The following is a 13183-nucleotide window of genomic DNA, read 5'->3' on the forward strand; positions in this document are numbered from 1 at the left end:
TTGTAGGAGAGAGTCTGAGAGGGTGCAGGTGTCAAGGCGGTTGAGGTTCCTGTGGGGGCGTGTTGGTTTAGAGGTTGGGGTGTGTTTTGGAGAGGAGAGGGCAGAGAATGTCAGCAGGTTGTGGTCAGAGAGCGTGGATGGAGAGTTAGAAAGGCTGCATATGGAGCAGAGGCGGGTGAATATTAGGTCTAGTGGTCCCCCCTTTATGTGGGTGGGAGAAGAGGACCATTGGGAGAGACCAAAGGAGGCGGTGAGGGACAGGAGACTGGAGGTGGAAGGGTGGTCTGTGTTAATGGGGATGTTGAAGTCACCCATGATGATGGTGGGGGTGTCAGTGGATAGGAAGTGTGTGAGCCAGGTGGTGAAGTGGTCGATAAAGGCAGCGGTAGGTCCTGGCGGTCGATATATGACGGCCATTCTACCCTATGTTTATAGCCCATTGGTTCAACCCAATACAAATCTGGGATCTGAGCCACCCGCACTAGAAGTTAAACAAATCTTGAGACGTTTACCCATTTCTAATTACTTGATATTATTGAGTCGTTAGGAGAACATTAATAAATTACTTTGTATCTTCCTTCCATATTTCTTTCTTTTGCTTTCCATTTTTCTCTAATGACTTCTTTGCTCGTTATATTGTCTTATCATTTATTCTTCATCTTCTCGGTTCATAGACTGAATATTATCGTATTCTGATGTTTTTCTTTCTACTCTTTTAATGGATTGTAAATATAAGAAATTCATATAATAAGAAACAGCTTTATATGTCGTTGACAACATGCAAAAGTGAATCTGCTATAAATGATCCTCAGGAGCTTCTTCTTCTTCATCTCCCGGTAATGTCTCCTAATATAAGAGCAGGAGGAAGAACAGCTGAGCCTCGGCCTAAATCCAGAGCACATTGAGATGTATTGTAGTGTACTGTATATAAGGAGGGGGAGATGCAGACATCTGCAGCCTTGTCCTCTGCTCTACACCATGTCTCATGACCCTGCGCTCTATGACCCCCTGCTCCTGCTCTGTGTTATATTGGGGTACACAGTCATATCTGGGGGTGTCCTCCGCAGACCTCTTCTCCCAGCACACACTATGACAGTCCTGTTCCTTGTCCTGATTCTGTACGTGACACATTGTAGATCCCAGAATCCACCACCAGCCTGTGATCTGCACCCGGTGACGACCATCGAGGACTACAAATATTTCCAGAATGGAGACGTCATTATCGGAGGAGTTTTCTCCGTCAATGATTTTATGAACGAGCTAACCTACGCAGGATTTCATCATTATCGCCTTTGTGTGAGGTAAGTGGGGCTGTGTAGACCATATTCATATGACTGTGGAAAAACTGGACAAGGTCATCGTTGGGTTGTTCTCATGGATCGCTCTTAGACTTGAGTCTATTTAGTAATTTGTGCAAATGGGGAAAAATAGGACTATCTGTGACCCCCTGTAAAGAAATGGCTGATGTGCATCCAGGGTCCAGCTGTGCTTGGGAAACAGTAGTTATGGTCTGGCCATACATGTATGTTCAATGTCCAGCAGACAGAGTTCTTAATAGTTCTTAGCATGTTGTAGCATTTTGTGTCATCTCCTCAGGCCGATTCCTCAGTATTACAAGGATCTTCTCACTTTCCGTTTCGCCATTGAGGAAATTAACCAAGATCAGACAATCTTACCCAATATCTCCCTGGGATATCACATATATGACTCCTGCTCTGATAGTATGAAGGCTGTGAAAAGTGTCCTCCAGATATTATCAGGACCCAGAATGACCGTCCCCAATTATTCCTGTATCAGGCAGAGGAACGTAGCTGGTTTTATAGGAGATCAGGGATCAGCGATGACCGTGTCCATGGCCCAGATACTGACAATATACCGATACTCCCAGGTAGGTGGCTCCTTGTGTTCTCAGTCAAAATGAAAGGTTAGGTTTCTAGTTCTCTCACACTTTTGTCTGTAGTCTCCTACATTCAAGGACATGGGTAGCAACAGCTTGTCTATATCTTGATGTCATTGGTACAATCCATTGCAACTAGTTGGGACTCAACCACATGTTATGGCTCTTACCATAGGGCAGGATACACACAGGCTATTTGTGCGACACTCTATGAATCCTACCTAAAAGATGATAGCATGCTCCATCACACTGTATGCAAGTAAGAGCAGCATGGTGGCCTTGCAGCACTGGGATCCTGGGTTGGAATTTGACCAAGGCCAACATTTGTATGTATTTGCATTGGTTTCCTCCCACATGCCAAAAATGTACTTGTTTTGTGTTTGCCATTCACAAGCCATTATTACACTTTACGGTCCTAGAGTATGTGGAACACCGACCATACTAGTGTTAGTGTAGTTGTGTATAACGCCACTATTTGTAGGGTTTTGGTCAGTAGTATGTTTGGGAAAGAAAGGAAACAAACAAGAGTAATGCTGCAAAGTATAAAGAGGTACAAGTATGTGGTACTAGTATATAGTATATAACTTCACTAATAGTAATAGTACACAGTGTATAACATCACTATTAGTACTAGTACATACAGTGTTGGCCAAAAGTATTGCCCCCCCCCCGCCCTGCAGTTCTGTCAGATAATCCTCGGTGTCCCCAGATAATGATTACAAGCACAAACTCTTTGGTAATATCTTCATTTATTTTGCTTGCAATGAAAAAACACAAAAGAGAATGAAAAAAAAGTCACATCATTGATCATTTTACACAAAACTCCAAAACTGGTGCGGACAGAAGTATTGGCGCCCTCAGCCTAATACTTGGTAGCACAACCTTTAGACACAATAACTGCGCACAACCGCTTCCGCTAACCAGCAATGAGTTTCTTACAAGGCTCTGCTGGAATCTTAGACCCTTCTTCTTTGGCAAACTGCTCCAGGTCCCCCCTGAGATGTGAAGGGGGCCTTCTCCAAACTGCCACCAAGAGATCTCTCCCCCTCCCCCACAGGTGTTCTATGGGATTCAGGGCTGGACTCATTGCTGCCACTTTACAAGTCTCCAGGGCTTTCTCTCACCACCATTTTCTAGTGCTGACCTGAAGTGTGTTTTGGGTCCTTGTCCTGCTGGAAGAGCCCTGACCTCTGAGGGAGACCCCGCTTTCTCACACTGGGCCCTACATGATGCTGCACAATGTGTTGGTCGTCTTCAGACTTCATAATGCCATGCACACGGTCAAGCAGTCCAGTGCCAGAGGCAGCAAAGCAACCCCAAACCATCAGGGACCTCCGCCATGTCTGACTGTAGGGGGCGTCTTCTTCTCTTTTTTCCTGTAATCTCTATGTTGAGGCCTTTTCCTACTTTTGTCTCCTCTGACCAGAGAACATTCTTCCAGAACGGTTTTGGCTTTCTCAGGTAAGTTTTGGCAAACTCCAGCCTGGCTTCTGTCTGTGGGTAAGAAGTGGGGTCTTCCTGGGTCTCCTACCATACAGTCCCTTCTCATTCAGACGCTGACGCTGGATAGTACGGGGTGACACTGTTGTGCCCTCGGACTGCAGGGCAGCTTGGACTTGTTTGGATGTTAGTCGCGGTTCTTTATTCGCCATCCGCACAATCTTGCGGTGAAATCTCTCATCAATGTTTCTTTTGCGTCCACATCTAGGGAGGTTAGCCACAGGGCCATGGGCTTTACACTTCTTGATGACACTGCGCACGGTAGACACAGGAACATTCAGGTCTTTGGAGATGGACTTGTAGCCTTGAGATTGCTCATGCTTCCTCACAATTTTGCTTCTCAAGTCCTCAGACAGTTCTTTGGTCTTCTTTCTTTTCTCCATGCTCAATGTGGTCACACAAGGACACAGGACAGAGGTGGAGTCAACTTTAATCCATTTCAACTGGCTGCAAGTGTGATTTAGTTATTGCCACCACCTGTTAGGTGCCTCAGGTAAGTAACAGGTGCTGTTAATTACACAAATTAGAGAAGCATCACATGATTTTTTTAAACAGTGCCAATACTTTTGTCCACCCCCTTTTTATGTTTGCTGCGGAATTATATCCAATTTGGCTTTTTGACAATTCTTTTTGTGGTTTTCCATTGAAGACAAATTAAATGAAGATAATACCAAAGAACTTGTGCTTGCAATCATTATCTGGAAGAACACGAGTATTATCTGACAGAATTGTAGGGGTGCCAATACTTTTGGCCAACACTGTAGTATATAACGTCACTATTAGTAATAGTACATAGTATATAACTTCACTATTAGTACTAGTATATAGTGTATAACTACTACTGAACTAAACTACTGAACAAGACTCTATAATACATTATACACTGACTTACAGGGCTCAGAGCCTCCCGATCTCTTGTGTATTTGTTACTAATATACAGGGTAAGGAATATACAAGTAAGACCTCCTCAGTGGAAAATATGAACTTGCTCTAGTGCCACCTTTTCAAAGGCAATTCCCTATAGATCAATGCATGGTCAGAATCACGGTGGCACCTCCCTCATGTGACATAGAACCCCTGATGACCCTCCTAATATATACTTATTCTATAATATCAACATTTTTGTAGATCAGCTATGGAGCCACAAGTGATGTCCTCAATGACAGACGTCTCTACCCAACCTTCTTCCGGACCATTCAGTGTGCTAAGAGGTTTTATTTGGTGTTGTCTAAGATTATCAAGTTCTTCAGATGGACATGGGTTGGGATTATATCTTCAGATGATGACAGAGGTCATGAGGAGATTCCGATACTGACACGATATCTGACCATGGATGGGATCTGTGTGGCCTACATCATAAAGGTGAAATATGTGAGCTTGAATGTTCTAGATGACATTGAGAGAAAAAATATGGAAGTTATCGGAAATTCATCAGCTCACATTATAATCCTCTGTGGCAAGTATTCTGCAGATCTAGCAGATCGATTGAATGTGATACGAGGTGTCCTCCATAATAAGACTCTGGTCTTCGGCCCCACATTTGCTTTAGTCACCAGTCTTATGGAGCATCACCGAGAAGCATTTCATGGTAGTTTGGCTCTTGAACCTTCTTCTCTGCCTGTACCAGACATGAGAAGCTTCTATGAAAGTTTCCAGACTATAAGTCATCCAAAGGACATGCTATTGGCTCTTATTTGGTTGGTCCAACTACAGTGCCTATTAAAAAATTCTAAAATGAATGAATTATATCAGTCCATATACAAGAAACCTCTTCATAACTGTACTGGGAGAGAGCGGGTCACAGACTTCTATAGCTTTCAATCCAAAGGCCTCTCTGACCGAGTGTATAAAGCTGTGTATTTATTGGCTCAGGCTCTTCATGATCTTCACATGTCTACGGACCGACGGTCTACTGATAAGATTGCTCTGCTCCATAGATATTACCAGGTAATACCCCCTATTATTGGGGCGCTGTGGATGGGATGTTATGGGGTACTGTAAAGGGGACATTTGTCGATGGGACTATATTGTATCTTGACATTCATGGTTATGAAAGCAGTGAGGATGGTATTGTTGACATTGACATAGTTATGTGGGCACCCGGAGTGTAGTTTCAGGGAGCCCATCATTTATTTCTTGCAAATATAAGAAGATCAGTACCATAGATGATTAATTATAGTTGGGGTCCTGGTACAGATTTTACATTGATGCCCAGGAGCTTCATGTCTCACCTCTGGTGGGCACTGAAGTTGGCCCCTATAAAACATGGAAGCCTATGATTCATCTGTGACTATAATAGGAAGAGCATGAAGAATTTTGGAAAAATTATAACTTTAACTTGGTAACATGGACCCTTTTATATTAAGCCCCCTGGAACGCCATTAGTAAGGGTCATCCCCTTCAATAATGGCCCTTGTGATAGATGGTGGATGTAGGTTAGACAGTAGTGGACTCAATAGAAAAGCCAAGGTCAGATCTTGCAGCATATGTGTGGAGTCAGGGGACAAGTAAAAGGTTGGGACAGGCAGGACATGTTTGAAGTTCAGGGAAAGGCCAAAGGTCAGTAACTGAACAGAGGTCAACTTAATGGACTTGGCCTGATGATAAGTCAAGGTCAATGTACAGTAGAGCAGACAAGAAATAGGAATCAAATTGCTGAGGGACTCTTTGACCCAAAATACCCATTGACAGATAGGGATTGACCATGGAGGTTTGGACAATGAGCCTTACAAGACCAAAGCAGCTACAGGGGAATGGAGGACTCATCGTTGGGAGGAGAGGAGGTGGCTCAGTGTGGAGCATTACAAGAAATATGACTAGTAACACATTATTCTTCTTAACTATATAGAAAATTAAGTCCTTTTAATATAGGGCACAACTCAAGAAAGTCCAAACTGGACCATGAGAAGAGTCAATGGACTTTGAAATTGTGTTCCAGTCCACGCCAGTTTGGTACATAGTCTATCTCATGGACATTTCTAGCTACTGAGATGAGATGGTACATTACCCTGACAAATTACTTCTATGTACCTTCTGAAGTCCAGGTTGGATAGATAGCACATGACAAAAGGGTTGTTGTTTCATGTAGATATCCTTTCAATTAGATGGTAAATAAGCTATGAGTGACCTTCTCAGGAATACTTGTGCCATGAAGGTGATTTTGGTTGGGAATTTGGTTCATCAGTCTATAGATATATGTACAAGGAGCGTGGCGGCAATCCCCAGGTGTCTAGATGTGTCCATCTTTTTCTCCTGCCTTAATATGTCTAGATACAGTGTCACAAGATGACTAGTTTTTAAGACAAAATTGTTTCACAATGTTTTGATATCCTATATGTGTCTATGTGCCGATCCCCAGCGGTGGTGTTGTCTTCTGCATCCTCTTATAGGTTTTGTTAGCATGTCACAATATTGTATTGAATTGGTTTCATGAGATATTGGAGTTCTTAACCAAAATTTGAGCTAAATTAAAGGATGGATATATCTGTATCTGGGCCTGCAGGTCAGAAGACCTTCGTCAGATGTAGTGGATGAGACTTATACAGAAGGTCTTCTATTTGGGATACTCCAATTCTTTATCCATTGTACATGAAGGTCTCGTAGATATCACACAAGATACGTCTATCTGTCTTGCAGCTCCATCACTATTTGGAAAATCAAAGAGATATTGATGGAAATCCTTATTTTGATAGAAATGGAGATTTCGTTGACCAATATTCGATTGTGAACCGGATTGGTTTCAGGAATCGGACTCATACAGTTAGACATGTTGGCAGTTCAGAAAAGCAGGACCATATATTACATATCAATGTGGAGAGGGTATCATGGAAGATCGGTGGGAATCAGGTGAGGTGGAAGGTATATGGTATCAGAATAACGTTTCGATAATGTCTTACGTCCTACAAGTCTGTGCTCTGGATTACCTAACACATCACCAACTCTGTATATATAGTAATCTGGCCACATTTCATATTCTCCCCATTCACTTCTCCCACCAGATCTGACCGAGACATATTACTTTTTGTACTTTTTACCTTTGGCTCATCTCTTCCGCTCCTTTACTTATTAGTATCACCTTCCTAAATATTGCGCCCCCCCCCCCATGGCAGCTGTAATGCTGTAATAGCATGGGCTCCATTCAGAAGGATAATGAGTCCCATCACACTGAAAAAATGGTTAAGAATGGTTAGAGGGGGATGGTAAAGATGGTGACCTGGCCTCCAAACTAACGAGCTGTAAATGACAAAAATTTGTAATACGGGAGTTAGTGTCGGCCGTCCAGGCGCTCACCCCCAACACTCCAAGGGTCTGTTCATACAAATAGCCAAGTTATCTGTCAGTATGCAGAACAACAGAGATTATTACACCCAGCACAGTCTTATACATTGTCCTCGATCCATCTAGCCTTAATTTTTCTATTTGCTCTTCTCAGGTCCCCGCGTCTCAGTGTTCAGAGAACTGTTTACCAGGAACCCAGAAAGTCTCCAATTCCAGGATCTATTCCTGCTGCTATGATTGTGTCCCCTGCTCCCCGGGAGAAATCTCCAATGTGACAGGTCGGTATGAAGATATCAATATGCAGGACAACATTCCTGAGACTGAATATTCTTATTATTTCTGGTTTTTATTCTTCTAATCTTCAGACAGTGACACCTGCATGAAATGTTCAGATCTGGATTGGCCCAATGAGAAGAAGGATGGTTGTGTCCCAAAGCAGCTGGAGTTTCTCTCCTACACAGATGACACACTAGTCCTGGTTATTTCTCTGGTTTCTTCTGTCTTTTCTTTCATTACCTTCATGATTCTTATTACTTTTATATTGTACCAAGACACGGCCATCGTGAAGGCCAATAACAGGAACCTCAGCTTCCTCCTCCTGGTCTCCATCATGCTGAGCTTCCTCTGTGTCTTCTTGTTCCTTGGACATCCAGTGGACCTCACTTGCACGCTACGTCAGGTCTCATTTGGAATCCTCTTCTCAGTGGCTGTTTCTTGCCTCTTGGCCAAAACCATCATGGTTTGCATTGCTTTCAAAGCCACCAAGCCTGGAAGTTCATGGAAACTTTGGATTGGAAGCAAGTGGTCTAATTCTTTGGTGATGTTCTGCTCATCCATCCAAGTAATAATCTGTGTGGGTTGGTTGAGTCTAGCGCCCCCCTTCCCAGAGCTGGACACATGGTCCTATCAGGAGAAGATCATTGTGCAGTGTAATGAAGGTTCTGTGATGGCCTTCTACTCTGTCCTGGGCTATATGGGGGTTTTGACTTCTGTTAGTTTTATTACGGCTTTTTTAGCTCGGACATTACCGGACAGTTTCAATGAGGCCAAGTACATCACCTTCAGCATGCTGGTGTTCTGTAGTGTCTGGATTGCCATGATCCCGGCGTATCTGAGCACCAGAGGGAAGTACATGGTGGCCGTGGAGATATTTGCCATATTGTCCTCAAGTGCTGGACTTTTAGGGTGTATATTCTTCCCAAAATGCTTCATTATCCTATGGAGACCAGAACTGAACTCCAGAACACAATTACTGGTGGGAAGAAGCAGGTGAGATCTACAGAAGTTCACTTTGCACTAATCTTACCAATAGACGAGGAACACGTGTCATTATGTGTACATGACTGCCACATATATCAGCATATAACATTTTATACAATAAAATCCTAGATGATTGTTCTTATAAATATATTACATCGGATTCAGAAAACAAAGTAACAAAACTAAAGAGAAGTCCCGATATAGGGCGACCGAAAACTTACACTTTATTAAAATAATAATAAAAAAATATTAAAATAAATATAAGATAATAATGTTTAATAAATTCTGAGTATTAGGTCGCCCTATATAGGGACCTCATTATGGCTTGGTGTCCTCTTCATTGAGGTCTCACCATCACTTCAGGGTCCTCCACCAGTAAATATTGTGTGTTCTACAAATCCCTCATTCCAGATATAATTAGTAATTTTATGGGATCCGGCAGCATTTGTTTCTTTCATTATTTTGTTATTTTATCTGATGTGGGATCCCCTTATTCCCTTGATTTTTTATAACCTGTCAGATCCTGTAACTCCACTGCAGCCTAGTATTACCGGGGTGAGAAAGCCGATAGTTTCTGTCTATTCCTAGCCTAAGAATTCCAGCGTGTGGTAGCCCTAGTACTTGACCATCACTAAATAGTCAGACACTGGATCATACCCAGCTCTTCTTACTCCCCCTGATGGTGGTGATGGGTCACCACGATGATAGCTGGCAGGTTAGTGTCAGGCTTTTTACTAGATCCACCTTAGTAATGGATGTTGTCAATTAGAGAACGTACAATTGTGTGTTGTTAGTTTTGTAACTTTGTCTATAATTGTCACATGATTAACAATCAGACGACATCTTATTGTAACCAATGAAGAAATCCAGGTAATTCCAAAGGTTTCATGTCCATATATATAAAGAGATCATATACCCATCAATGTATCTCATAACTAACATCCTCCACCGGGGCCCTCTCTGTTCAAAATTTTTCATCCCCGCTCCCTCTTTAACTGGCCACCCATTTACAGATCAAGTATGGGACCTTGATGGGACTTGGCAGTACTGTAAGTGTAAGGATTGGAGTCAGGGTCAGGCAGTGCAAAGTGACACAGCTGGGAAAGCAACACTGTGCAACTAATAACAAAAGGGGTCGCAGGCCCTGCAGCTATAACTATGCTGTAATATCTGAGATGAGGCAGACCAATGCACTTCCTAATTGAAGTGCGCCTACCACGGCTTCTAACCTTCTATCCGGCGGCTAGGATAAGGGGAGAGGAGGCCCTGAAAGTCCTAGGGACTGGAGTCACGGGGTCACACCTAAACAGAAAGCACAGTGTAAATGCAATGCAAAACAAAAGACTAAACAGCATGGAACCAGGGAGGACCACAAGTCCCAGCAAGACACAGAAGAGAAGGCGAGGTCAGACGAGCAAGAGGTCAAGCCAGGAGATATAATAAGAGGTACCAAATCAAAAGACAAGGGATAGTCAAAAATACAAGCCGGGTCTAAAAACCAAGAAACATATGGAATACAAACAGACAGGGAATCAGACTGAGCAGGGGGACCAGGAAACACAAAGTGAATGGCTGGCAAGGATCCATGCCTGGGTGGGGTTTAAATAGCAGAAGAGAACACACCTGATGGCTAACGGCATGGAGACTGAGAGCAAGGAAAAGATTAACCCTTAATGACCTAAGCACACCCAATAGAACTCCTAACACGTCTCCCAGGGAGACGCCGCGCAGCAAGGAGACCGCGGCGACTCCGTATCCTGACAGTACCCCCCCTTTGAGGAGGGGCCTCCGGACCCTCAAGAGGACCCCCTGGCTTAGTAGGGTAAGAACGGAAAAACTTCTCCACCAATCTAGGAGCGTGAAGGTCTCTGGCTGCCACCCAAACACGCTCCTCTGGTCCATACCCCTTCCAATGTATGAGGAACTGAAGGGAATTCCGCACTCTGCGTGAATCAATGACCCATTCCACCTCATACTCTAGTTCCCCCTGAACGATCACTGGTTCAGGTGGGGAATGAGTGACCATTGCCGGAACATACTTTTTGAGTAGGAACTTATGAAAAACTGGGTGAATATGGAGGGACCTAGGAAGTGATAATTTGAATGACACAGGGTTGATTATTTCAGAAATGGGATATGGACCAATAAAACGCGGGGCAAATTTAGTAGATGGAACACGAAGTTGGAGATTTTTAGTGGATAACCAGACCTTGTCACCCACCACAAAGTCAGGTCCAGGGCGGCGCTTTCTGTTGGCGAAATTTACTTGATTAGCCTGGGCTTTTCTCAGCGATGCCAGGCTTTCAGCCCATACAGTACAGAGAGATTTAGCAACATCCTCTACTGAGGAAAAGGCAAATTCATTGCCTGTTCCTGAGGAGAATCTGGGGTGAAAACCATAGTTAATGTGGAAAGGAGACGACCGAGTCGAGGAGTTGACATGATTATTTAGTGCAAATTCAGCCATGGGCAAATATTCACTCCATTTATCTTGGCAATCAGACACAAAGCACCTCAAATACTGTTCCAAAGATTGATTCAATCTCTCTGTTTGACCGTTAGTCTCTGGGTGGAAGGCTGAGGAGAAAGAAAGAGAGACTCCCAACCTGTTACAAAACGCTTTCCAAAACCTGGACACAAACTGTACGCCCCTGTCCGACACCACATTTGAAGGAATACCATGCAGACGTAAAATGTGGCGGATAAACAACCAGGCCAACAATTTAGCTGAAGGCAATTTTTTCAAGGCAACAAAGTGGGAGATCTTAGAAAAACGATCTACTACAACCCAAATTACAGATTTCCCTTTAGAGGATGGGAGATCGGTAATAAAATCCATGGAGATGTGTCACCAGGGTCGATTGGGTAGCGGGAGTGGATGTCACCTTAGATCTGGCACAGGTCTCGCAAGAATGAACAAAATTTTTAACATCTCGTTGCCAAGATGGCCACCAATACGTTCGTGATAACAGATTCCCAGTACCAGCAATGCCTGGATGACCCGCCAGAACAGAGGAGTGGATCTCCTCTAAGAGCTCCAAGCAGAGGTGGCTAGGGACAAACAATTTACCTGGCGGTAGCGCACTAGGGGCAGCATCCTGAGTGTTGAGAATACGGGTTTCAAGATCCGAGGTCAAAACTGCCACTACCACCCCAGGAGCAAGTATATTTTCAGGTTCCCCATTAGAACTACCACTAAGACCAAAACTACTGGACAAGGCATCTGCTTTAGTATTCTTTGAGCCGAGACGGTAGGTAATTACAAAGTGGAACCTAGTGAAAAATAGAGCCCACCTTGCTTGACGGGGATTTAATCTTTTTGCCTTGTCTAAATATAATAAGTTTTTGTGGTCAGTTAGTACAGTAATTTTATGTCTGGCCCCCTCCAGGAAGTGTCTCCACTCTTCAAAGGCCCACTTAATTGCCAGAAGCTCTCTATTGCCAACATCATAATTGGCCTCGGTAGTGGAGAACCTCCTGGAAAAGTAGGCGATAGGTTGGAGGTTGGTAAATGGTTCAGTGCCCTGAGACAGGACGGCTCCTACACCTACTTCTGAAGCGTCAACCTCTACAATAAAGGGCAATTCAGGATCAGGATGGACCAGGACTGGGGCAGAAGTAAAGAGTTGTTTTAAGGTGGCGAATGCTACCTCCGTCTCTGGTGTCCAGGAGGCAGGATCCGCCCCCTTTTTGGTCAAATCGGTGAGAGGTTTAACAATAGAAGAAAAATTTCGGATAAATTTTCGGTAATAATTGGCGAAACCTAGAAACCTCTGAACTTCTTTTAAGGTAGTAGGTTTCTCCCATTCAAGTACTGCAGATACCTTTCTGGGATCCATACCAATGGTACCAGGAGTAAGGATGTATCCCAAAAAACCTATCTCCTGGACTCCAAATTGACACTTGGATAACTTAGCACAGAGATGGTTTTGACTTAGCCTAAGAAGAACCTCTTTTACATGTTGCTGATGTGACTCCCAGTCCGGTGAGAATATGAGGATGTCATCTAAATAAATTACTAGATATCTACCTAACAGATCCCTAAAAATGTCATTCACAAAACGTTGAAATACCGCCGGAGCATTGCTCAAACCAAAAGGCATAACTAGGTATTCAAAATGACCTTCAGGGGTATTAAATGCGGTTTTCCACTCATCCCCGTCTCTTATCCAAATCAAGTTGTAAGCTCCGCGGAGGTCAATTTTAGAAAACCACCGAACTCCCACCACCTGGTTAAAAAGATCCGGG

General features: G+C 43.6%; 1 protein-coding gene across 1 annotated transcript; it reads left to right on the forward strand.

Moving 5' to 3' along the window:
- The first annotated feature begins 978 nt into the window (after positions 1 to 978).
- On the forward strand, positions 979 to 8948 carry LOC142198681 (vomeronasal type-2 receptor 26-like). The gene is made up of 7 exons (XM_075269709.1): positions 979 to 1034; positions 1137 to 1301; positions 1597 to 1888; positions 4526 to 5344; positions 7034 to 7243; positions 7830 to 7953; positions 8041 to 8948. Exons 1-7 carry the CDS (start codon positions 979 to 981, stop codon positions 8946 to 8948), a joined length of 2574 nt encoding a protein of 857 aa, XP_075125810.1.
- The last annotated feature ends 4235 nt before the right edge of the window (positions 8949 to 13183 follow it).

This window comes from Leptodactylus fuscus, chromosome 3 (genome assembly GCF_031893055.1).
Source record: "Leptodactylus fuscus isolate aLepFus1 chromosome 3, aLepFus1.hap2, whole genome shotgun sequence".
In the NCBI taxonomy this organism is placed as follows: Eukaryota; Metazoa; Chordata; class Amphibia; order Anura; family Leptodactylidae; genus Leptodactylus; species Leptodactylus fuscus.

What these genes read in the sequence shown, in the direction of transcription:
- LOC142198681 (XM_075269709.1), top strand. Translation starts at nt 979, where the DNA reads ATGTCTCATGACCCTGCGCTCTATGACCCCCTGCTCCTGCTCTGTGTT. An exon ending in CAATATACCGATACTCCCAG is followed by an intron (nt 1,889 to 4,525) that starts GTAGGTGGCTCC and finishes ACATTTTTGTAG; the next exon opens with ATCAGCTATGGAGCCACAAG. An exon ending in AGAAATCTCCAATGTGACAG is followed by an intron (nt 7,954 to 8,040) that starts GTCGGTATGAAG and finishes TCTAATCTTCAG; the next exon opens with ACAGTGACACCTGCATGAAA.